The sequence below is a fragment of the Mytilus californianus genome, unplaced genomic scaffold (assembly GCF_021869535.1).
Source record: "Mytilus californianus isolate M0D057914Y unplaced genomic scaffold, xbMytCali1.0.p SCAF_17, whole genome shotgun sequence".
Classification (NCBI taxonomy): Eukaryota; Metazoa; Mollusca; class Bivalvia; order Mytilida; family Mytilidae; genus Mytilus; species Mytilus californianus.
Genome location: NW_026262659.1, coordinates 520,666 through 548,205, shown reverse-complemented (window position 1 = coordinate 548,205; position 27,540 = coordinate 520,666). Strand labels below are relative to the sequence as shown.

Below are 27,540 nucleotides of genomic sequence, written 5' to 3'. Positions count from 1 at the left end.
TTTTCTATTTGTACTCATCTCGTGTGCTTCCCCCATGAGAAGAGCGTTTTGGTTTACCTACTGGCAACACTAGTTCCTAACATATCCCTTTCCTCTACAGTCCTTTTATTTACATTTCCAACAAACAACATCTGATATAGAGAAGTTATCACTTGTATCAATCGTTTTGAAATAATTAGATAGTTCTGACGAAATATACATTCTCTTGCATTACTCATGTTCCCATCTTCTGACAAAATCGTTTCATGGTAGATAATGATCAACCCGCATAGGTTCATGAGGATTTTGAATTTTTGAAGAATGACCATACTTTAAAACAAACCTTTTTCGTAAGTTTCCATTTTATATTGTACCTGTAATAGCTTCTTTCAAGTTTGCAGGATTGTCCCCCATAACCTTCATTTGTATATGAATGCTCATTTTAAATGTCATTCAATTACTGCAGCAACCCAGTCTTGAACCCAAGCATATGCTTCTTCTGCTAAGGACAAGAACCGTTCTACATAATTTCGTTGGAAAGCTATGGTTTTAATCCAATCTCGTACAGTATTAGTTGAAATTAATCATTTCTTAATTAACTTATCCAAGTGGAAATTTCTTGTTGATCAAAGGAGTGATTATATAAGCAACGCCTTGACCCAAAATAACACTAGAAAGACCAGTCATTTGTAAAGTCAAATTATACAAAATTATGGAACCAGTCACAATTGTTTCAGGTGTTAAAATTAAATAAAGTCGTTAATGATAAATCTGCATACCAATAACAAACACAAAATAAACAATGCAGTTACACCACTGCCCTCGGTAAGGGGGAGGGAAGTGAGATCGAGCTCACACACATCTTTACTCCCACCAAATTCTGTATATGCCTGTCCAAGTCAGGCACTTGTAATTCAGTGGTTGTTCGTCATATTTGTTTTTCGTTTATTGTGGTCATAAATCTGGACGTCGCTTTTCTTGTTGTATCTTGTAGGGACCATAAAGCGAACAACACGGTATTGGTTTTACACATCGTAAAGGTCATATGGTGACATACAGATGCTTACATCCGCATCATTTGGACTCTGATGGATAGTTGTATCAATGGAACTCATACCGGAAACAATATCTATAAAACACCCAACTTTACGCTTTCTGTCTGTACTTCTGGTTAATAATCATTGTGTATTTTAAAAAGATGTATAATTTTTTAATATGTAATTTTTAGGATTTTGTAAGAATTGAAATATGCCATTTGTTTCCCAGGACAAATGCAGAATGTAATAAAACAGGACCCCTATGTCTGCTTTCCTGGGCTGCTTAGGGATATTGTATAACAGAGGAAATTTGAATAAAACGATTTGTCAATTTATAATTTAAAAAAATATAATCATTTAACTAGAATGTTATGCTTTCAAACTCTTACAGTTAAATCTCCAAGGCTGATGGTCCTATGATTGCCATACATCATACAGTGATACTGGACGTGACGTCATAATGGACTAGGTGTGATGGTCTCCATCTCCAAGGTTGATGGTCCTATGATTGCCATACATCGTACAGTGATACTGGACTTGACATCATAATGGACTAGGTGGTATGGTCTCCACCTTTAAGGTTGGTGGTCCTATGATTGCCATACATCCTAGTCATACTGGACGTGACATTATAATGGACTAGGTGGTATGGTATACATCTTTAAGGATGATGGTCCTATGATTGCCATACATCATACAGTCATGCTGGACGTGACATTATAATGGACTAGGTGGTATGGTTTCCATCTTTAAGGATGATGGTCCTATGATTGCCATACATCGTAGTGATACTGGACGTGACATCATAATGGACTAGGTGGTATGGTCTCCACCTTTAAGGTTGATGGTCCTATGATTGTCATACATGATACAGTGATACTGGACTTGACATTAAAATGGACACTATAGGTGTTAAGGTCTCCATCTCTAAGGTTGATGGTCCAATGATTGCCATACATCATCGTCATACTGGACGTGACATTATAATGGGCTAGGTGATATGGTCTCCATCTTTAGGGATGATGGACCTATGATTGCCATACATCATACAGTGATATTGGACGTGACGTCATAATGGACTAAGTGTGATGGTCTCCATCTCTAAGGTTGATGGTTCTATGATTGCCATACATCATACAGTGATACAGGACGTGACATCATAATGGACTAATTGGTATGGTCTCCATCTTTAAGGTTGGTGGTCCTATGATTGACATACATCATCCAGTGATACTGGACTTGACATCATAATGGACTAGCTGTTATGGTCTCCATCTCTAAGGTTGATGGTCCTATGATTGCCATACATCATAGTCATACTGGACTTGACATCATAATGGACTAGGTGGTATGGTCTCCATCTTTAAGGATGATGGTCCTATGATTGCCATACATCATACATTGATACTGGACGGGAATTCACAATTGACTAGGTGGTATGGTCTCAATTAACCTGTTGTCATCGTACAGTGATACTGGACGGGACTTCACAATTGACTAGGTGGTATGGTCTCAATTAACTTGTTGTCATCATACAGTGATACTGGACGGGACTTCACAATTGACTAGGTGGTATGGTCTCAATTAACCTGTTGTCATCATACAGGGATACTGGACGGGAATTCACAATTGGCTAGGTGGTATGGTCTCATTTAACCTGTTGTCATCATACAGTGTTACTGGACGTGACATCATAATGGACTAAGTGGTATGGTCTCATTTAACCTGTTGTTGATAATAGCTTGTAAAAGGGTTAATCAACAAATGTATTTTTCATCTTGTCTAAAGATGATCGTGTTTCATAGAGAAACTGACCTAATTCCCTTACACTCACCATTGACCAACGAACGATAAATGAGGTCAAAGTCAGATGAAACCTAATATATGTCCCTGTCTACCTAACAATCATTCTATTCACCAAATATAGTATATAATTTTTAGGGCAGTTTATTTCTATAGCCATCTGTAATACCCTCTAAATATAGAATTATCATTTCTTAAAAGTATCTAAGAAAGGGACGTTGTTGTAAAAGCTCGACATTGACCAATGAGCCATGAAAATGAGGTCTAGGCGAGTTGAACCATGTCAGATGGATAAGTACACTTACAAAAATTCTACACCGAATAAAGTTAACTGTTACTCGATGTATCGGAAACACAAATGGACTTAATAGCAAAACCATAATGTTCACTATAATAACAAGGTTATGGTTATATAATCCTGTCAGACCAACATGTACACCCTACAATAATTTTATACACCAAAAATAGTTGACTTATTACTTATAGAATCTAAGACACATAACTAATTAAGATCCTACTGCTGAATAGTGCAACATGAGATGACGTCTTGATCAGGTGAAGCATGTCTAACCAACATAAATATCTTGCAATGTTTCTATATACCAAATATGACTGTCCATTTACTTGAAACTGAAAAGTGCAAGTGATAAAAAAAACTGTATAAACTTTTGAGCCATGAAAATGAAAAGCAGGACAATGGACATATTCCAGACAGAAACTTCAGACCACAAAGCATCTGAATACCAAATATACATTAAGCCTTTTGATATATGAATGCTTTATACAGAAAGCTAACCCCTCGTTGCCAGATTAACATTTTATCTAATCTAATCTAATCTAGGGTGAAAATGTTCCATGTCGCAGGGGATTCAAAAATGGTCAGTCTCACAATCCATGCCAAATTTAACCCAGAAATATCCAAAAACTAAGACATGGTCAACTATGAATGGCAACAAACATGCGTACTGATATTTAACAAATTTGTGATAAGGTCTCGCGAGAAAAAAGCATTCAAGGGGTTACACACAGAAAGACAGAGGAATGAATTGATGAATCATTCAAGTCTTAATTACTTTGGGAGACAAACAGACGAGACGGTCTGCATTTTGTTTGTTGTTTTTCCGTTGTTTTCTTCAATTTTTGGTGTTGTAAGTTTATCAGAGACTTATGAATTGAATATCGCATTGGTTCAGTCTCTCTGTCATCAATATGTCAGAAAGTTTGTCATATCTTTTGAATTGAATATCCCATTGGTTCCGTCTCTCTGTCATCAATGTCAGAAAGTTTGTCATATCTTATGAATTGAATATCCCGTTGGTTCCGTCTCTCTGTCATCAATATGTCAGAAAGTTTGTCATATCTTACGAATTGAATATCCCATTGGTTCTGTCTCTGTCATCAATATGTCAGAAAGTTTGTCATATCTTATGAATTGAATATCCCATTGGTTCCCTCTCTCTGTCATCAATATGTCACAAAGTTTGTCATACCTTATGAATTGAATATCCCATTGGTTCCGTCTCTCTGTCATCAATATGCAATAAAGTTTGTCATATCTTACGAATTGAATATCCCATTGGTTGTCTCTCTGTCATCAATATGTCAGAAATTTTGTCATATCTTATCTACTGAATATCCCATTGGTTCTGTCTCTGTCATCAATATGTCAGAAAGTTTGTCATATCTTATCTACTGAATATCCCATTGGTTATGTCTCTGTCATCAATATGTCATAAAGTTTGTCATATCTTACGAATTGAATATCCCATTGGTTCCGTTTCTCTGTCATCAATATGTCAGAAAGTTCGTCATATCTTATGAATTGAATATCCCATTGGTTCTGTCTTTCTGTCATCAATATGTCAGAAAGTTTTTCATATCTTATGAATTGAATATCCCATTTGTTCCGTCTCTCTGTCATCAATATGTCAGAAAGTTTGTCATATCTTATGAATTGAATATCCCATTGGTTCTGTCTCTCTGTTATCAATATGTCGGAAAGTTTGTCATATCTTATCTACTGAATATCCCATTGGTTCCGTCTCTCTGTCATCAATATGTCAGAAAGTTTGTCATATCTTATCTATTGAATATCCCATTGGTTCTGTCTCTCTGTCATCAATATTTCATACAGTTTTTCATATCTTATGAATTGAATATCCCATTGGTTCCGTCTCTGTCATCAATATGTCAGAAAGTTTGTCATATCTTATGAATTGAATATCCCATTGGTTTCGTCTCGTTGTCATCAATATGTCAGAAAGTTTGTCATGTCTTATGAATTGAATATCCCATTGGTTCCATCTCTCTGTCATCAATATTTCAGAAAGTTTGTCATATCTTATCTATTGGCAGTGTCTTAAATTTCAGCAAATATACATCATATCTGAAGTGGAATCTCTTCAAGAAGCCTTTCAGCAAAACTGAAGGCCTAATTCTTATGGGCTGACTGGAAAGCTTTGTTCTGATAAATAACAAAACACTTTTATTTCTGTTTTTGACATTTTTTTGTTTTTATTGCATGAGAAACTACTACTACGAAAAATGCAATGATAAGCAAAAACAGAAAAAAATGAAATGGATAGTCCCATCCAAAATGTATCAATATATAATATTATATATATATATATAACAGAGGTCACAAGTTAAAGCACCTGCAGGTCAGAGGTCATGTAATGCCTAACTGACCTTTATTTTACGATAATTAATTATAAATAGGAAATATAACCATTCAAATCAATTTATACATTCACTTCAAATCAAAATGTGTATATACAAACAAAAAAACTGTAAATGAAAATATATGTAATCTTGCCATTACAGATTTATTCAATAAATAAATTTACTCCTTTTGCACTTAAATATTCTTGCACTAGTTTTTACTCATTTTATGCTTCTTCATCATGTATAATTTTTGAATTGCATTGATCTTCTTTTATCCATACTCATATTTGGTTATTTCATAGAAATAGAACCAATAAAACGTTAATGGCAGAACATGACCTCTTGTCTCTGGACAGCAGTCAAATGACAGGAAGAAAATTTGAATGAAGGTGAATATAGTGCAATGATAACCTATTCATAAAGGGAAATACTTTCACAGAATTATCTTCCTGACCAAAAATATCTTCAAAGGTCTCAAAAAAAGGTTTCAATAGGGGGAATTTATTATAGAAAATAGTTTCAAAGAATAACTTTATGGATTATATACAAGGTTTCTTTTCCGCTGGGTAAAGCTGACCCAAGAAGAGTTTGGCTTTTGGTCATACAGGTCCTCAAGTATCTTAACATTCCTGACTTTCACATTTATCATTTTGAGTTTTCCTGATGTCGGTAATTCCAGAAAAGTGCTTCAGACGCAATAAATTTAAAGTGTACATTTATTTTTAGAAAAATGAGGCTGAAATATCTTCACAGACTATTCATAGCTCCTGGTGTATCACAAAACAATTTCCCCAAAAAACAATTAATCCAAAATACATTTCAATAATAGACAGGAAAGACTTAAACAGAATAGAATGGAATTTCTTTAAAAGAATAGAATGGAATTACTTTAAAAGAATAGAATGGAAATATCATAGTAAAGTATCTTAATAAAATATGTTTTAAAATGTAGACCTCCTGCTTTAGGCAAAATAATTTCACATATACTTAATCTTTCTATAAAAAAAATAAGAACAACATGAGATACATTCTGCTTAATATAAAATTCATTCATTCAAATTAAATACTTAAATAATGCTGTACACTGATTGAAATAACTCACAATTATGCAAATAATCACAGGTTAAAAGATTTTTTAAATTGCAATAATTATTGGCGACAAGAAAAAAATGATGATCAACTTATTAAATGTCCCATTAATAATCGATGATCTAATATAGCTGGGGGGAAATGGTCCAGACTTATTAATATTTTGTAATTTGATTCTTACAACAAAAAACATAAATGTTTTATCAATTTAAATATTGCCATAGTTGTGAATGAATACATGTTTGTATTTTAATACAATAATATTGGAAAAACACAAGTTTAATGTTATTTAATGGCATGTTAAGGTGAAAATCATAGTCAGAATTCAGAACAGTCAATTTGATATTTTAAAGTTCTAATTTTGAAGCTGTTCAGAATTATACCGGTTTTTAAGTACTTCAGAAATCTTGACTAAATACAACCAAAAGTTTGATTGCATAGTCAGATGTGAAGTGACCTCTCATCTCACTAGTTCTGTACTTTGTGACTTGACTGGAATGATTTCATAATTTTAAGTCTTAATCAAATAGCTTGTTCAGCATCTATGATTTGTAACAATCAAAATCACAATTTGGTTAAACAAATCTTTTTCTTTCAATTTTTTACTTTAACTAATCAATTTATTTATTACTTTGAAATATTTATTTCATATATTTTTCTATCTAAATAGTTTTCAAGTCTTAATGATAATTATACAATTTAAGTGTATTTACAAACAATTTATATATATTACACACATTAACAACTGAAATAACAATTATAACAAGTAAAGCCACACATCAAAACTTGTACACAGGTCAAAACAAAACTCAATAACATGTCAAAACAAAAACAATAACGCAATCAATTCTCGCGATTTTTGTCCTGTTTGGAAGATTAACTGTTTTGACCAGAGCTAACACATCCTGTTCTCATGGGGAGAAATCATAGCATTAACAAGAACCATCACAGGGTAACATATTCTGACGGGGAGTATTTTTTTTAACAGAATCATCACAGTCCCATGTTGACCTGGTGGTTAAGTTTTTTGTATTATTCAGAACCATTAAACAGGGTTATGACCTAACAGGTAGGTTTTATTGTATTAATCAGAACCGTCACACAGGAGGCATATCCTGGTAGGGAAGTTTTATAGTATTACCCAGAACCATCAAACAAGATCACATGTTCACCTGATGGGGAGGTTTTATTGTTTTAATCAGAACCATCACACAGGAGGCATATCCTGGTAGGGAAGTTTTATAGTATTAACCAGAACCATCAAACAAGATCACATGTCTAGGTGGTAAGGTTTTTTATTGAATTAAAGAGAACTATCACAGGGTAATGGCCTATCAGGGAGGTTTTATTGTATTAATGAGAACCACCATGGGGTCTAGGCCTATCATGGAGGTTTTATTGTAATAATCAGAACCAACAGGGGGTCTAGGCCTATCAGGGAGGTTTTGTTGTATTAATGAGAACCACCATGGGGTCTAGGCCTATCAGGGAGGTTTCATTGTAATAATCAGAACTATCACAGGGTAATGGCCTATCAGGGAGGTTTTGTTGTATTAATGAGAACCACCATGGGGTCTAGGCCTATCAGGGAGGTTTCATTGTAATAATCAGAACTATCACAGGGTAATGGCCTATCAGGGAGGTTTTGTTGTATTAATGAGAACCACCATGGGGTCTAGGCCTATCAGGGAGGTTTTATTGTATTAATCAGAACCATCACAGGGTAATGGCCTATCAGGGAGGTTTTGTTGTATTAATCAGAACCATCACAGGGTCTAGGCCTATCAGGGAGGTTTTGTTGTATCAATCAGAACCACCACGGGTTCTAGGCCTATCAGGGAGGTTTTATTGTATTAATCAGAACCACCACGGGTTCTAGGCCTATCAGGGAGGTTTTGTTGTATCAATCAGAACCACCATGGGTTCTAGGCCTATCAGGGAGGTTTTATTGTATTAATCAGAACCACCACAGGTTCTAGGCCTATCAGGGAGGTTTTGTTGTATTAATCAGAACCACCACGGGTTCTAGGCCTATCAGGGAGGTATTATTGTATTAATCAGAACCATCCATAGGGGGCACATGACCTGGTAGCGAGGTTTTATTGTATTTCTAACAACCATTACACAAAGAACATGACCTGGGAGGGAGGTTTACTTGTATTCATAAGAACCATTACACAAGAAACATGACCTGGTAGGGAGGTTTTATTGTATTAATCAGAACCCCCACAAGGTCATGTGTTGTCCTGGCAGGACCCTAAACGATGAACACAAGTTTTAGGTGACCCTAAAACAGAAATTACTGTTAAATAATGTAAATCTGGTCTGTGATGTGTATAATATTACTTTAGGTATCCTCAATGGAAAACAAACAAGATTTAAAATCAGTAAACATGGATGACATGCTGCCAATATTTTGTCAAAATTAAAGTATACACATGATTTCTGTTTCATATATAACTTTAACAATTCTTTCATTCTCAAATCATATATACAAGATGCAGTACATCAATTAATTCCTCACTTAACCAATTAACAACAGAATCAAGAGATTCAGATCAAATTACCTGCCAATGGCAGTGATTATTTTTAATTCTGAACAAATCACTCACACAATTTTTATTCTTTTCATATATAATAGAAAAGTTGTGTTTTAAGAATATGATGTCTGAATATCCTCCTAAATTACCAACAATCACAAGATTCACTGGACGACAAACAAAGTGGGTTTTTTACCGGAAGTGCTTCTTTGTGTACACTAAAAAAATCAAATAACAAAACATACATAACTTAAGAAAATATGAATGAAAAATAAAGATGTATGAAAATTGTTTTTAAAATTATTTCAACTACAGAGAAAAATCATTAGAAATTACTTTTTCTTTGATTTCAAAATGTAGTAGGGAGAAATAATCAACTTGGTTCCTACTTAATTAGCTTTAAAACAATTAATATAAAAAGACTACTGATAATCTAGTCTGATAACAATGATAGTTACTACAAACAATCAAAATAAAATAAAGTCTTCAATATCTATTGAAAACTAGATAAAATGGTTGCCATGACAATGAAATTGACCTGATTAAAGATAAAATAGTTGCAACGACAACAAAGCTATAAAACAGACTAGTAGAAATGTTTACAACAAATGCATAGATATGAAAGACTTGTGATGAATCCACACCCACCGTCAAATAAAACACTAATATTACAATCGGAACACATAAGCTAGAAAAATCTCTTTCTATTTAATAGATGGTATAAACAGAATTTCTTTTCAATTTTTCTTCATTTTCTGTGTTGTGTTTAGCATACTTACTTTCAATTTCAATTTTTTCAGCCAATTTAAAAAGTCATTATTTTATCATTTTTTTTATTATTTTAAGAAATTAATGTAACTTGATGCCTGACAATAAGTATGATGATTTTAATGCCAATCATTTTTAGACATATATATATATATATATATATATAAATATCAAACAAATAACTCAAAATAAGTTTGAAAAGGTTTGGAAGTTATTTTATAAAATTCTACTACAAACATCCAAGAAGGTAACATTCTACCTTCTCCATTGATGTCGACTGCATGTAATTAAAACACAGTACTTGTAAAACAGATAACATTGTAACCAGATTTAAGTTACAGAAAATTTAACAATTAAAAAATTACTATGGTGATATGATAGAAATGATTAAAAAAAAAAGCATCAGTTAACTTTTTTTAGTAATTTTTTGTCCTTTTGAATTTTTTTTTTGCTTAATAAATTAGCCACGCACACAATACAATTATTGTTAACACTCTGTAATACAATTATTGTTAACACTGTAATACAATTATTAACACTTTGTAATACAATTTGTGTTAACACTCTGCAGTAATTGTTAATGCTCTGTAATACAACTATTGAAAACAGTGTCTAAATCAGTATTCCAACACTTATTCTTTCCCGACTGATTTTGTTTGCACCGACTTGGTTTTAGCTGTTTCTGTGTCCTTTTCTGTTTTATTTGACTGTTGGGTTTTAGTTGTATCTGTGACTGCCTTACTTGACTGTTGGGTTTTAGACATGTCTGTGTCCTTTGCTGTCGACATTTGGGTTTTATCAGATTGTTTTGAATCTTTGGCAGTAGGGCTTTGTGGTGTTGTTGGTTTTGAGGCAGATTTTAAATCTGATGGTTTAACACTAGATTGGTGTTTGGAATCGCCACTTTGAGATGTTTTTGAATCTGTAAATTTTCCACCTGTTTTTGAAGTGGCAGGTTTTGCACTATTTGGTTTAGAATATTGTCCACCATGCCTTAGTGGTTCTCTGTTAAACGATTTAGTCTGATGTGATCGCCCACTATCTTTCCCAGCAGACTTATTTAGACCCGAATCTTTACCAGTTGACTTGACATTAGAATCACTCGATTTTGATGAATGTGATTCAGCTGGTTTAGAAGATTCCTTATCACTCACTTTTGATATATGTGAATCTCGTCCAGCTGACTTAGTTGACTGTGACTCAACTTTAGCTGTATGTGAATCCCGTCCAGCTGACTTAGTGGACTGCGACTCTGCTTTCGCTGAATGTGAATCTCGTCCACCAGATTTTGTGGACTGTGACTCTGCTTTAGCTGAATGTGAATCTCGTCCACCTGACTTAGTTGACTGTGACTCAACTTTAGCTGAATGTGAATCCCGTCCACCCGACTTAGAATGACTGGAATCTGTTGATTTAGTCACATGTGTTCCACCGGCCTTGGCTGGATGTGAATCTTTCCCTCCAGATTTAGTCTGTTGTGAATCTTTTGCCTTATTAGAGTCTTTGACACCTGTCTTGTCTTTTTGTTTATCAAATGTATCTTTTTTACTCTGATCCGACTGGCTAGCACTATATTTAGGATAAGACTGGCCCCTCTGACCTTTTGACCCTGACGTATGTCGTTCTCTTATAGAACTTTCTGATATTTGTCTTTCCCGTCTATGTTGTTTCTGACCTTCACCTTTGTCCTGATCTGGAGGAAACATCTGAAAAGATAAAACAGATTACAAATGTTGTCTGAATAGAAGGTTGACTTTCCCAATGTCAAGTCCAAGTTTTTCTATGAAATAATAAATAGGTGCACAATTTGTGGTTTCACAACCTAAAAAGCCAACACCATAACATTTAAAATTTCAAAATGATACTCACCTCTATTCGGAAATCTTCCAGCTTTTTATATTTCGACAACCATTCTTTTAACTTTGGATGGACTTCTACATGTTTTCTAGAATATTTTAGGAATGCCCAGAATTTCTCCAATCCATACAGCTGACCTGCAATATTTCATAAAATATAAGAATTCTCCAGCTCCTTTTCCTGAAATACTTAGCATTCACTGTCTTTTTACTGTAGTTATATATTTTGAATACATAAAAAATTTCAATTCTAATAAAAGAACAACCTTCCAATGTCCCTTGTCTTTGAACATATTTTATCTGTCCAACGGCAACAACTATAAGACATTTCTCATTTTTCATTTATACTTTTAAAAAAAGATCCTGCAAGAAATGTAGGCATGAGATCGATAACAATGTTTTTTTCCCATAAAATTTCTATTTCCAAGAGACATTTGTCCTATAAAATTATTTGATTGGCGCTAAATCAAAAATTCCTCCATATTCCTTGCTGATATAAACCTTTAAATATAAATTTCATCAAAATATGTAGTCATGAGAGTGCTTACAAAGCAATGTTCAATATAAATTACATTTCATAGGGACATATTTCTAGTAAAAATAGTTGATCAGTACTGATTTTCCAACTCATCAAAGACATTATTGCTATAAACCTTTGATAAGTTTTCATTGAAATCTATATTCAGTTTTATAACTAGTTTATCCACACTAATTTTCCAACTAGTTCAGAACATTGCTAATATAAATCTTTGACATCAGTTTAACAGAAATTTGGCAAGTATTGTACACATGAGAGCCCTTACAAGGCCTGTAGGATGTACAGATAGACAACCAGTATTTCTATGTCCCTACACCATGTTGCACGGGGGGACAATAAATTGATAATTGATAAAATCTCATTTTAGTTCTTTCGTCTATATTCTTGTGCTAGATCTATTAATAGTATTTATGGTCCTATTTTCTTTCTTGCTTTTTAACAATAGATTTTAAGATATTAAAAACAATTAATATATATTTACCTAGCTCGTAGTCTCGTATTGTTTCTTCCTGGAAGTCTTTGTATAATTCTGGTCTAAATCGTTTCTCTAAACCATAACTAAAGTACCGAAACAAGCATTCAACACCATATCTGAAAAACAAGCAAAGCTACAACTTTAATATCGAAACAAGCATTTAATATCATATTCAAACAAAACCATCAAAACCATACCTGAAGGTCAAACCATCAAACCAACACACAAATGATCAGAATACTTGTGAGTTACATGGCCTGCACTAATAAACAGCCATTATAAAGTTGGTCATTGATCTATTCTTTTAGTAGAAGGGTGATCAGATCCTCAACATGTATCATTACAGCAAGTTATGATTGGTTGATTGTTGCATTAAGTACTGGTATGTTACTCACTATGGAGTATACAGAGCTGTTTACCCATTTTGCCCAATCAGTAGTCTGGATGCTTTCGGTCCATAGCTTGGGGTAAATGTCAGTAATGTGAACCTGTTAGAAAGTATGGGACATGCCCCTCATAAAATGTTTGAAAATTTAAAGCCAATTACTGCAGTCTCAAAGCTGTTTGATTGATGTTTTACAGATGCAGAAAACATTTATTTCATACAATTCATTACATCCATCTTTCATATTGACACAAAATTAAGAACATTGTTAAGTATTGTTACATCTGGAACTCATTGTGGGAACAATATTTCAGTACCAAATAGCTGAAAGCATCTCTTTTGATTGTGTGACTGCATCTGAAGTCGTGCAATTGATTATGCGCTCTCCCCTTTTTGAGGACCTTAAAAACAGCCATAAGTAGAGTAATGATTCTTTTTACTTCTGCATATATTTGGTCTTCTTTTTTGGAGCTTCCATGTCAACCTTTCAACTGTGTTTCAAAACTACATATTCATATCAATCGTCCTTATCAAGACCATCTTCTTCATTAAAGATATTTCCAACAAAACTACATATTTATATCGATGGTCCTTATCAAGACCATCTTCTTCATTAAAGATATTTCCCACAAAACTACATATTCATATCAATCTTCCTTACCAAGACTGTCTTCTTCATTAAAAATATTTCCCACAAAACTACATATTCCAATCAATCGTCCTTATCAAGACCGTCTTCTTCATTAAAGATATTTCCCACAAAACTACATATTCATATCAATAGTCCTTATCAAGACCGTCTTCTTCATTAAAGATATTTCCCACACCGTATGTTAAGCTATAGTCAGTAAATGGGTTTAACCACAATCATTTCTATAATACAAGCATTCTTTTACCCTGATGGACTTAATTTTAGACCAATTTAAAAAAAAACATGTTTATTATCCAAAATGGAGGTAAACCATAGATTTTTAGTCATACAAACCATTATGTATATTTTAACTAGAAATTTTGTTGAAAATTTTTTCTTTCATTTTCATATTTGATGGATATGGAAATTGTTTACAGAATCCTTTATGAATATGAACACATGCTTGTAAATGGACACATCTTCATTTTTATTTATAACTGTTTATTCTATCTATGTATAGCCAGATATATGTAGAAAATAATATTTTATAAATTTTATGCATCCAAAAGCACAACTAATTTCAAAATGTATAAAATTGCCCAAAATCCTACACTACCTTCAAGCCTCATTGGTATGTTCCTAGTACTTACCTATAGCCTGCTATGGAATCTTCCACTGTCAACTGTTTACTTACCTATAGCCTGCTATGGAATCTTCCACTGTCAACTGTTTACTTACCTATAGCCTGCTATGGAATCTTCCACTGTCAACTGTTTACTTACCTATAGCCTGCTATGGAATCTTCCACTGCCAACTGTTTACTTACCTATAGCCTGCTATGGAGTCTTCCACTGCCAACTGTTTGAATTCTTGGAACATTTTCTTGTTAAAATGTTGCCTCAAGAAAAAAGACCAGAATCTAAAGAGTGTATTCATTTCTTGTGACATACCAACTCCCAACTTCTTACGCTCTGAAAAACAAACAATTATTTTTATATATAGCTCAAAAGAAAACATACATATTTTCTTCTATTATACAATGAAAGTCTTATACTTTATTTTACCAAAAAATGACAAATATTTTCAACAAAATTATCTCCCCTATTCATTAAAAGTGTTCCTTGTTAACTTCAGAAGTAAAAACATAAGTCCTCATTCATTAAAATCTCTATCAAGAGACTATCATAACTGTCCAATCTTGTAAATGCTATACAATTAAGACACAATTGTCAAAGATTGTCAGAGAAGCTCTATGCTATAGTCCTAAAGGTCATTGGTCAAAGTTTGTCAGACAGTTTCTGCTATAAACCCTTTAAGTTATACAGTATGACAAAGTTTGTCCGACAGTTTCTGCTATAAACCCTTTAAGTTATACGGTATGACAAAGTTTGTCCGACAGTTTCTGCTATAAACCCTTTAAGTTATACGGTATGACAAAGTTTGTCCGACAGTTTCTGCTATAAACCCTTTAAGTTATACGGTAGGACAAAGTTTGTCAGACAGTTTCTGCTATAAACCCTTTAAGTTATACGGTAGGACAAAGTTTGTCAGACAGTTTCTGCTATAAACCCTTTAAGTTATACGGTAGGACAAAGTTTGTAAGACAGTTTCTGCTATAAACCCTTTAAGTTATACGGTATGACAAAGTTTGTAAGACAGTTTCTGCTATAAACCCTTTAAGTTATACGGTATGACAAAGTTTGTAAGACATGCATATAATGTTTTTATATTGTTTGTTTGCATATTGGAAATAAATAAACAAATAACAAAGTGAGGATTTGTTTATATCTGTTCTACATATACAAATCAGTAATGTAAACTGCAGACACAAACCTTTTAAACATTTGGCGTGGTATTTATGGTAAACATGCCACACAAAGTTGTTATCCTTTAGAAGTTCATGTGATGGGTGATGGAATGCTGGGAAGGCATGAGGTGTACTGCTGTAACTACCGTAACTGGTCGACAACATCGTTTCTGAAGGACTGTAAGAAAGGATATCAAAATTAAGTGTTTTAACTACCATAATTTGTGTGTATCATCGTGTCTGATGGAATGTAAAACTATTAAGTCATGTGACATTAGATTGAAATAGATACTGTGTCCACACTGTGCTTACAAGGATCAGAACCATATATATTTTCACCTTTGTCACAATAAAAAAATATTCTTATAAAAGTTATCTTTCTGCCTCATTGTAGTGTTAATATGATACAGGAACTAGTTATATCAACAGGACAAAGTTTATAATTATCATTACCTCTGAGACATTGAATTATTTCGAGATCGTGATGGGCGATGTTCCCTGGCATCCATTATCCAACCTACATGGCTTTCTATTGGTGGATTACTACTGTGTCGCGTCTTCTTTTTCCTGGGTGTCTGAAGGAAAAAAGTAGATATTATAATTATTTGTTAACACTTAAACATTTAACAGCACATCTATAGTGTGTACGAAGACTAGTGGCTCAAAAGAGCCAAAATATGTTATCTGAAAGAAATATGCTATTTTGCTTCTCAATATCAACTTTTTTCTGGGGTGAAAGAATTGCCAGTGAAGTAACAACTAATTCTAAAATACACCTTTTCATGTGCATTCAAATGAAATAAAGTCAATATATTATTTTTTTTTATTAACAAAATCACATTGTTTAGTTACAAAAAAATCATAAAAAAAGATCATTTTTAAGCCCTATTCCCTTCCGCAAGCAAATGGCCCTCCTCTAAGAAGTCATCACATTATTAAAAATAAATGTGGATAGTGTCCACATGTGGACACAGATGATGCCCCCGCTTGCATATCATATAGTTATAAAGGGACATAACTGAAGAACGGTAAAAGTGACGCTACCCAAATTTGAACTTGATCGGAGTTTTGTGGTAATAAGCATTGTGTGTAAGTCTCATAACATTTGGTTGAGGCTAACTAAAGTAGAGAACAGAAACTAAAAAATCAGCAATTTTATTATTTGTAAACACGCATAACTCTAGAACTGTTGTGTATAAGTTATATAACATTTGATTGAGACAAACTAAAGTTAGAGAATGGAACATAAAATTTGGCAATTTTTATGTTTATAAAGGGACATAACTCAAGAATGGTAAAAGTGTGCCATCAAATTTCGTACTTAATATTTATTATGTAGTAATAAGCATTGTATATAAGTTTCATAACATTTGGTTGAGGCAAACTAAAGTTTGAAAACGGAAACAAAAAAATTGTACTTGATCTTAGTTTTGTGGTAATGAATATTGTATATAGGTTTCATAATGTTTGGTTGGGGCAAACTTAAGTTACAGAATGGAAACTAAAAATTATGCAATCTTTCGATTTATAAAGGGGCATAACTCAATAATGATTAAAGTGACACTACCCAAATTCAACTTGATCTGTGTTTTATCAGTGGAAGTCAAAATTTAACATTGCATTGTATAAAGCATTGATTGTAGTTAATTCAACTATGGACAAAGGAAGATAACTCCAATTTTAATAAAATTACTTGATATTTAGAAGAAAATAAAAAATTTTCCATTTCTAAAGGGGCATAACTCTAGAATGGTTAAAGTGACACCGCCAAAATTCAAACTTGATGTGTGTTTTGTGGTAATAAGCATTGTATATAAGTTTCATAACATTTGGTTGAGGCAAACTTAAGTTAGAGATTGGAAACGAAAAATTCAGCATTTTTTCAATTTGTAAAGGGCATAACTCTAGAACAGTAAAAGTGACGCCACCAATATTTAAACTTCATCTGTGTTTTGTGGTAATAAGCATTGTATATAAGTTTCATAACATTTGGTTGAGGCAAACTTAAGTTAGAGAACGGAAACGATAAATTCAGCAATTTTCCATTTGTAAAGGGGCATAACTCTAGAACAGTAAAAGTGACACCACCAAAATTTAAACTTCATCTGTGTTTTGTGGTAATAAGCATTGTGTATAAGTTTCATAACATTTGGTTGAGGCAAACTAAAGTTAGAGAACGGAAACCAATTTTGGGACGTACGTACGTACAGACGGACAAGGGTAAAACTTAATGCCCCCTCCGCTACGGCGGGGGCATAAAAAACAATGAAATAATAAGCAGATCTCTATTTGATTGTTCATTAAAGGTCAAGTTCAGCAGATTCACAATATCATTATGAATGTGCATACAAAGCAAGCTTACTAACATATAAATTTGAACTCCTGCACTTGACAACTACTGGAATACCATGACCTTATCATTGGTTCATACCTAGATACTTTGACCTCATCAAATAAGAATCAATTTTCCAATTTTATTAAAATTACTTTTTAGATCTCTAGCATGAATCATACATTTCAGACTGAAGTTCTGCATATCTGTCAAACAACCATCAATAGGAATAGGGCTGCAGATCTATTAATAGGAATAAGGCTGCAGATCTATTAATAGGAATAGGGCTGCAGATCTATTAATAGGAATAGGGCTGCAGATCTATTAATAGGAATAGGGCTGCAGATCTTTTAATAGGAATAGGGCTGCAGATCTATTAATAGGAATAGGGCTGCAGATCTATAAATAGGAATAGGGCTGCAGATCTATTAATAGGAATAGGGCTGCAGATCTATTAATAGGAATAGGGCTGCAGATCTATTAATAAGAATAGGGCTGCAGATCTATTAATAGGAATAGGGCTGCAGATCTATTTATAGGAATAGGGCTGCAGATCTATAAATAGGAATAAGGCTGCAGATCTATTAATAGGAATAGGGCTGCAGATCTATTAATAGGAATAGGGCTGCAGATCTATTAATAGGAATAGGGCTGCAGATCTATAAATAGCAACCACAAACAAAGTCTTTTATGCTAAACATTATTCTTACCTGTGGGTCATGAGGTCTACCAGAATCTTTAACAACAGGATAAAATCTTGGAGCCATTTCTTCTTTCTTACTGTGAGGTGTACGTGGACCTTTCTCTTTCTTGCCTGGTGTGTCAGGCACATAGGCAGGCAAAGATCTGGCAATGTCTGGTTGAGCAATAGGAGGAGTTGTAACTTTCTTGCCAGCTGAAAAGTTGTTTAAGAGTTGTGTTAAAATGAAAAATAGGTTAAAAATTAGGTATCCTGTACAAATCAATTCTATTTTCTATTTCAATACTTTGAACTTTACATATAACATATATAAGAAAATACTTTTCACACAAATGTAGATTAGCTCAAATGTTTCTACAACGTCCTAATTATATTGCTAACTGGAATGTTCCAAAGCAAATCCTTGTGATAGCAGAACATTGTCCCCTTGATAAATGTCTCATCACAAATGATTCAAATGAGAATTTGAATTTTACAAGTTTTATACGTTTTGCAATATAAACTGCATATATGTAATATGTAGTGTCAATGACTCACTGGACTGTATGGCAGCAATTTTTGTTTTGTCAACTGACAGCAGTTTGACTGTCTTCAAGAGGTGGTCACTTTGAGAAGCCACTGTATTTGGGGAGAGGCGGCAATTTCTGTGAAGTTACTTAAAAATGAAGCATCCATAATTTACCTTACTGCAAGGAGACATGAGTAAAGGTGGTAATTTCTGTGCTGCCACTGTAGAATGTGGCATCAATGACTTACCTGCTTGTATGGTGACTGGAGGAGGGGGAGGTGGTAATTTCTGTGCTGCCACTGTAGAATGTGGCATCAATGACTTACCTGCTTGTATGGTGACTGGAATAGGGGGAGGTGGTAATTTCTGTGCTGCCACTGTAGAATGTGGCATCAATGACTTACCTGCTTGTATGGTGACAGGAGGAGGGGGAGGTGGTAATTTCTGTGCTGCCACTGTAGAAAGTGGCATCAATGACTTACCTGCTTGTATGGTGACAGGAGGAGGGGGAGGTGGTAATTTCTGTGCTGCCACTGTAGAATGTGGCATCAAGGCTTCATATTTTTCTTTAGTTATCACAGACACTGTACTATATTTGCTGAAATCATCCTACAAAATAAAAAATATACAATCGTTTTTTTACAAGACAATCTGGGGTTACTTTTTCCTTTGTTCTTCATAGATGAAATCAAAGGGTTTATGAGCACTGAAAGGTAAAATGGCTTTCATTTTGCAATATGAACTTAAATTAAACATTGAATTGTATTAATCTAAATGGAACGCATTTGAATCGGGAGTTATCTTTCTTTGTTCAGAATTAAGTTGAACATGATTGACCCTTTTCTTAGAACAGATATATTAATTTCCCATGCAACACTTATTTAATAATATGTACTAAAATAGTTTACTTGACTGGTATGGTTGTACATATACACATCATTTGTAACTTGAAAGATTATCTGATTATATATTGTTAATAAATTGCTAGTCATTGGGAAACCATTGCATCTTAAAAATGTTCACTTCACATAACTCTATTGCTTGAACTCAATGATGATTCAAAAGATTAAGCTATCAAGGCAGTGACATTAGTTTTTTTTTCAATTGCATTTTATGCAATCTTTACCAAAAAGATCAAGAGTGTAAATTTTTTTTAAGAAACTGCTTGAACATTCAACTTACTGTGTGGCATGCACTGATGGTTGTATGAATAAAACTGCACTGTTAAGTTTCATACCTCATTTTCCTTCTCCCAGAGATCCTGTTCATAGTAACAAAGTCCATCATTGATTATTTTAGTCATTTCGGACGTCATTTTAGAACGCCGTACATGGTCTCCAGTCCTGTCACCTCCTGGATGTTTCCTCAGTGATGGTGGAGTCTGTGTAACTATAAGAATCTTGTTAAGTTCATCGTCAGCTATTTCATTATCCGACTCATCATCAGACCTGCAATATATATTATAATAGACCAATTATCTTCTACTAAAATTATCCTCTCTACACAATAAAAACCCTTTCAACAATTTTGAGGGATGAATATATGGTTAGTTGCAATGCAAAATTTCTGCCCCTATCCAACAAACCCCCCTTTTCAGTGGCAGTCAATATTCTGGCCCTTCCTCCCAGTTGACCCTATATGCAAAACCTACCTATTGGCTTTATTGTTCATTTGTTCTGATCAAGACAATGCATGAAACATTTACCACTAGACATTAAACAAACAATCAATCAATCAATCTTACATTTTATTCCATCATAAATCATTTATATATGTAATTCAAAGCCTTTAGTAATGCTGTTACACTTACTTAAACTTTAATTGTTGTTGAGGTCATTTGAATGATGCCAGTACTATATGAATTTGTAATTTTTACCTGTTTTGAAAATTGTATATTTTATAACAATTTTTTATTTCATTTTTTCATATATGTGTGTTTGTTTGATATTTTGTAATTGTTTGTTATATTTTATTGTATTTCATGAGGGCCTCAGGGAAGATTAGTTTTATAGCTAACTGTGTAACCCTCTTTAAATAAAGAATTATTATTATTATTATTATTATTATTTAAATAAAGAATTATTATTATTATTATTATTATTATTTAAATAAAGAATTATTATTTTTATTTTTATTTTTATTTTTATTTTTATTTTTATTTTTATTATTTTTATTTTATTATTATGATAGACTCTAATAATTTTTACCTATAAATTTGTAAATAATTTGACCTACCTGATACATTTCACTTTTTTATTCCTCATTATGAATGGTGAAGACATCACAATCCATTTACTAATAGAATACTTCATAATGTTCTTACTTTTCACTTCCAATAAAGATTATAATGAAATAGTATAGAGGTCAGAACACAATGACCTTGACTTTATTGCAGGAGAAAGAATCTGATGAAATTGATAACCTGATGTCATGACATGTAAGAAAAAACTTTTGTTCAGATTATTGCTAATCACTTTTTACAAATTAGCTTCTACAAACTGTAAGAAATTTTACATTGACAAGAAATTTAACAAGAGGCTCCCTAACAGCCTTAATTCATAACCTGGCAAAAATACTTTTCACCTTTTTTTTAATGGTAATCAATCAAAGATATGAATTAAAAGAAACTGGAGATAGAAATGTTCTCTTACCACTCTGAAAATTGATTTCTCCTTCCAACATCAAAACCTTCCATTTCCTCATCAAACATAAAATCCAGTTCTTCTTGTTGGTCATCACTTTTCTTCCTCTTTTCTCCTTTTTCCTCCTAAAAAAAATAATTTTTATTAAAACAAATAAGTTTCACATATTTTGAGATATAATGTTTTCTTCCCTATATATTTTACGTTGATACTTTGAATTCAATAAAAATCGTGGAATACCAATTTAAGTGGTTTTCATTAAAATTTGTGTGATACTAATATTAGCAGAACTATCAATAATCATGGAATACTAAGTTCTCTGGTTTCATGAATATTTGTGGATGTCCGATTTTATTGGATTCTTTAATATTCCGTGAATACCAATCTAGGATCCAAGAAATAGAATACTCTACGAAATAAAAATTCAAGTTACTATAATAGTAGCAGATGATAAAACCAGAAAAATTGTGTAAACTCATATGCAAATTGTTTTCCAACCTTGAAAACTGTTATGAACAAAAATAAATGAATGAAGAGTTATTTCCTTGTTTTGACTACATAGTTAGGGTTGTTTTTCTATGGTGTACTTTTTCTTTTCTTGTATCTTTTCTGTCATCTAAGGAGCATTAGCTTGAAAGTATATTAGGACCTGGATGGTGGAAGAGAAATAATTTTCCCTATTCTTTGATGTCTTTTTTCCCTGTAATCTTAAGATAATTTATTTGATTTTTTGTTAGGGTTTGTATGGGGTAGAGGAAAAAACCCACCTTTTTCTTTGGTGTCCTGTCTTTTTTCTTGACTTGAATCCAGTCTCCTGTCATCTCAGGAGCACTAGTTGATAGTATATTAGGGTTGGGGTATCCTAAGCTATCATTGAACATGTCTTCGTTGTCAGACTTTGTCGTCTCATCATCTCCTTCGTTACCATCATGATGATCTGAATATTAATCAATAGAACAGTTACATTTTTCCATATAATAAATAAAATAAATTATTAAAAATACAGACACATTTTCTATATAATAATCAATAAACGGCTGCGCTAAGAGTGCGTGATATGTCCTTAATGTGCATATTGAAATTGTTGCAAGAATAAAATGAGATATTTCAAAGGTATTTAATCATAAGCAAATAAAATAGCTCTGTAGAAAAACATGCCTGAGGATATTGTTTAAATCAAACAGTTAGTTTTGTTATACATAGCCTTAAATCTAAGGGTCAAAGTTCTGTAACTCTGGAATGACAAAGTTGAAAATAAAAAAAAAGCAAGAGAGAACTTTCTTCTGTCAATTCTTACATTGTGTCAAAGTATTATGAGAATTGGTTAAAGCGTGAGTTATCGTACGAAAGTGTTGACGGACAGACGGACGGATAGACATTGGTATACCATAATAAGTCACGTCTATGATGGGCGTATAAAAACTACTTAGTAATAAAAGGAAATGTGAGGTATACAATGTTAACACAAACTAGTCTCACAGGATTTAAATTCCCTACAGTGCCTTATGAATCATAAACAGCCATGTTGTATAACTGTCATAGACATCATAAATAATTTTTTTAGAGGACCTTGATGTACTTCTCACCATAGGTTAGTAATCAACATCAGCTTTGGTGGCCATATTGGATAAACAGACGGTCATTGGCTTTATTTCTGATAAATAACCATTTAAAGGAACTTGATGTATTTCTCACCATAGGTTAGTAATCAACATCAGCTTTGGTGGCCATATTGGTTTAATAAGCAGACGGTCATTGGCTTTATTTCTGATACATTTGTAAATAACCATTTAAAGGAACTTGTTGTGATGTTACACTATTGTTTCAGATAAGGGTGAAGGTTTGGTATCATTAAAACCTTAAAACATGCTGCAATTGTTTGCACCTGTCCTAAGTCAGTCATCTGATGTTCAGTAGTTGTCGTTTGTTGATGTGGTTCATAAGTGTTTCTCGTTTCTCGTTTTTTATATAGATTAGACCGTTGGTTTTCCCGTTTGAATGGTTTTACACTAGTAATTTTTGGGGCCCTTTATAGCTTGCTGTGCGGTGTGAGCCAAGGCTCCGTGTTGAATACCGTACTTTGACCTATAATGGTTTACTTTTATAAATTGTGACTTGGATGGAGAGTTGCCTCATTGGCACTCATACCACATCTTCTTATATCTATTGATGTATTTCTCACCATAGGTTAGTAATCAACAACAGCTTTGGTGGCCATATTGGATAAGCAGACAGCCATTAGCTTTATTTCTGATAAATAACCATTTAAAGGAACTTTTGTAATATGTGAATTATACAATAAATGGGGAATGTGTCCATCGGACACAGATGATGCCCACGCTTGCATATCATATAAAGTTATAAAGGGATATAACTGAAGAACGGTAAAAGTGACGCTACCCAAATTTTTTATTGATCTGAGTTTTGTAGTAATAAGTATTGTGTATAAGTTTCATAACATTTGGTTGAGGCAAACTTAAGTTTGAGAATGGAAACAAAAAATTCAGCAATTTTCCTTTTGTAAAGGGTATAACTCTAGAACGGTTAAAATGACACCACCAAAATTCAAAATTGATCTGTATTTTGTGGTAATAAGCATTGTGTATAAGTTTCATAACATTTGGTTGAGGCTAACTATAGTTAAACGGAAACGAAAAATTCAGCAATTTTTCGATTTGTAAAGGGGCATAACTCTACAACGGTTTAAGTGACGCCACCAAAATTCAAACTTGATCTGTGTTTTGTGGTAATAAGCATTGTGTATAAGTTTCATAACATTTGGTTGAGGCAAACTAAAGTAAAAGAACGGAAACCAACTTTGGGACTTTAATATGGACGGACGGACAAGGGTAAAACTTAATGCCCCCTCCGCTACGGAAAGATATATTCTTGAATTAACAATATGCAATGTGCAAACCTTATTAGAAGTGAGTTATATGCTCCTTCTGCTAACTACAAACTCTAGTATATAGATTGGAGGTCTAATTAAGACATATATACTAAATAAAAGTAATAATCTTTGCTTAATACAAACTCTTTTATAAAACTGTATAATGCAGACCTTCCTTAATGACAGTGAACTTACCATTATATACTGGTTGGAAGTTATAAGCTTTGCCTGGGACAAACTCTGGTACATCAGCATGCAGAGTTGATGACACAGGAAGTCCTATAGGAGGTGCTTCTATTGGCCATTTTTCAGGAGTAACTCGTCCTCTAACCTTCAGTGCATCCTCAGGCATTTCCAAAACCTCACTTTCTTTCAAAGACTGAAATAATAAATAAATCAAACTTCAATGTATAGTTCTGTAAATATAACCACTTTTATAAGTTGCACTGTTGACATTGATTATTTACCTTCACATTAAGTGCACCATTTTGAGTTCAGATTATGACTTACATTAGAACCAACTAGATATCTCTCTCTTTGTCCCCATGAAGAGGCGTGTCATGTGTTTTTCCCTTAACAATAAGTGCTACATTCTGAGTTAGAACCTAAAGAAATCAAAACTAGCAAAAAGGTAACATTCCGAGTTAAGACATTTAAATAAGCTAGGTATCCGGTTATCTTTACACCCCTGAGGAAGACTTGGTGTGTTTTCACCATTAACACTAAAAAGCTACATTCTAACCTGAGTTCAATCAGAACTAGGATCTGTCAATACATATCCAGCAGTTTTTATAACCATGGCAGCGAGTTAATTACCTTAATAATAAGTGCTACATCCTGAGTTAGAGCTTGAACTCTATGGAAACTTGCTATGAGACTGATAGGTATCCATCCCTCTTTGTCCATTCTCCTTCTCAAGAAGAAATCTCTCTGTAAGTTGTCTTCACTGAAGTAGTATTCTCTGTAAACATAGACAGCAAATTTATTTCTGTAATGTCATAAAGGGTTTGGAGGGAAAGCACCTTTAAAATGGTGTAACAACATATAAAGGCTATTTTAGAAATCACTTACATTTCTATTGTACATAACAACTATTTGACAATCACCCATTATTGAGTACTATTAGGCTTTTTCAAAACAGCCCAGAGTCCTTATGAATCCAGTTCTCACTTAAGATATTTTCCATACTTATATCTATGTTTCAGAATCTATTTTTTTCGGAAAGGCAAAGATTTGAACTGCCTCCTAGTAATTGAAACATGAAATATATTGTTATCAAGATGCAGCTTGTCTATATTAAGTTTTAGTTTTCTCTTTTCAAGATCGTTAAACGAAACATCACCTGAGACAATTATGTTTAAAATTTATGTACTCTTTTAATCAACACTATAAAAAGAAACACCTACATTTGTTTTTTAACTAAATCCTTCAAGACAGTCTCATCAACAAAAGAGGGATTAAAATAAACTGTCCCTCTAAATCCTCCTCCTCCTCCACTTCCTCTATCAGTGGGCGGGGCTGATGATGGCTCAGCATAAAATGTCTCATTATTAAATTCTGCACTGAAGTATTTGACATCTTGACCTGAAACGTAAAATTGAAGACATAATTATAGAAGCTCTTACTGATCAATTTAATATAGCTTTTAATAAATGAAAATTAAGTTAGACCACTTACATGAAAATTGATGAACTCATAATAGTTAAGATTGTAATATAATTTGATTCAATTCTTTAAATCATTTTATGCAAATTAGGAATGTAACATATGCCTTATACTACCAAATAATATGCTTTTTTATCAGTCTACTTTGGGGTTTAACAGTTGAAACATTCTTTTGTATTTAAATCCAAATATGTGGTCCAACATGCATGGTCAATACATAAGTCTTACATATTCATTTTTTTATCGATAATACTGGGTCAGGTGATCTAAAAACTTACCTACCAAGCCTCCTACAAGTCGACACAAAAAGCCTCCTTGACAACAGCCCCCTACAAATCAACACAAAAAGCCTGCTGGACAACAGCCCCCTACAAATCAACACAAAAAGCCTCCTGGACAACAGCCCTCTACAAATCAACACAAAAAGCCTCCTGGGCAACAGCATTTTGAACATAACTAAGCCAAGCTTACTGACCAAAATTGACAATACTAACCCACTAAGTCTCCTGGGCCAAAGTCTCGTCCTCGTCCTCTCCCCCTGGTTCCACGGCCACGCCCTCCTCTGCCTCGTCTAAACCCACCAAAACCACCTCTACCATCTCTTGGGCTTGGTGGACGCATATCATCTCTCCAGTTTCTTCCATCAGGACCTGCAATCATAAACTACGTATTACAACACAGAAGACCTTTTTTGTCTGAAAATATTTCAGAACCAGGCACATAGATAACACTATATTTTTTTTGAAAATTCAGACCGGGAGTATATGAAATACAATGTATCAGCTCAACACAGAAGCTGATCAGGAAACACAAAAGACCAAGGACTGTTCCCACTTCAGAATTAAGGTAATCGTTCTAGATTGCAGTAAAATTGTTGGGTAATGTTGACATAGTTTTAAATATGTAATTATGTATAACAGTCCTGTCAGTGACATTAAATGCCTCAGGTAAAACACAGAAAATATGTGCTGAACTATGGGAAATGTAAGTACAGTGAAATCTATATTGTTAGAATCAAAGGTTTTCTTTGATGTGTATCCTTGTAAAAAGACCAATCACAAAGGACCAAAACCATGAGGATCCATACAATAATGCCACAATAATATCAGTCTGCACCATTAGCCACTAGTCTGATGTCCCAGATTAGTAAAATTTTATTCAAACTAATAAGTTTTGCAAAACTTTGTTTAGACACATAACAAAAATGTCTGAATATTGAGTTGGAAAAGAT

At 33.4% G+C, this 27,540-nt stretch overlaps 1 protein-coding gene and 1 long non-coding RNA gene across 31 annotated transcripts in view; one reads left to right on the top strand and one right to left on the bottom strand.

Moving 5' to 3' along the window:
* Positions 1 to 7,500: 7,500 nt before the first annotated feature.
* LOC127726203 (uncharacterized) lies at positions 7,501 to 8,797 on the top strand. Of its 30 annotated transcripts, none has more exons than XR_007993401.1 (5): positions 7,501 to 7,645; positions 7,756 to 8,264; positions 8,315 to 8,364; positions 8,415 to 8,464; positions 8,775 to 8,797. It is a non-coding gene; the product is annotated as an uncharacterized LOC127726203 (long non-coding RNA). The 30 variants fall into 30 exon arrangements; XR_007993400.1 differs by adding an exon at positions 8,565 to 8,614 and having other exon boundaries at positions 8,315 to 8,514; XR_007993388.1 differs by lacking the exons at positions 8,315 to 8,364; positions 8,415 to 8,464 and adding exons at positions 8,365 to 8,414; positions 8,565 to 8,614 and having other exon boundaries at positions 7,756 to 8,314.
* A 1,187-nt stretch (positions 8,798 to 9,984) lies between these two features.
* Positions 9,985 to 27,540, bottom strand: part of LOC127726200 (la-related protein 1B-like) — a 40,172-nt gene continuing 22,616 nt past the window's right edge. Inside the window, exons 6-20 of the mRNA XM_052233496.1 lie at positions 26,804 to 26,959; positions 26,051 to 26,228; positions 25,461 to 25,605; positions 24,840 to 25,023; positions 22,522 to 22,691; positions 21,764 to 21,879; positions 20,350 to 20,560; positions 19,595 to 19,721; positions 18,615 to 18,799; positions 16,026 to 16,147; positions 15,599 to 15,750; positions 14,592 to 14,736; positions 12,756 to 12,865; positions 11,750 to 11,874; positions 9,985 to 11,586 (exon numbers count right to left, since the gene is read on the bottom strand). Coding sequence (XP_052089456.1) covers positions 10,513 to 11,586; positions 11,750 to 11,874; positions 12,756 to 12,865; positions 14,592 to 14,736; positions 15,599 to 15,750; positions 16,026 to 16,147; positions 18,615 to 18,799; positions 19,595 to 19,721; positions 20,350 to 20,560; positions 21,764 to 21,879; positions 22,522 to 22,691; positions 24,840 to 25,023; positions 25,461 to 25,605; positions 26,051 to 26,228; positions 26,804 to 26,959 — 3,200 coding nt within the window. The 3' untranslated portion in view covers positions 9,985 to 10,512. The remainder of the gene's footprint in view (positions 11,587 to 11,749; positions 11,875 to 12,755; positions 12,866 to 14,591; positions 14,737 to 15,598; positions 15,751 to 16,025; positions 16,148 to 18,614; positions 18,800 to 19,594; positions 19,722 to 20,349; positions 20,561 to 21,763; positions 21,880 to 22,521; positions 22,692 to 24,839; positions 25,024 to 25,460; positions 25,606 to 26,050; positions 26,229 to 26,803; positions 26,960 to 27,540) is intronic.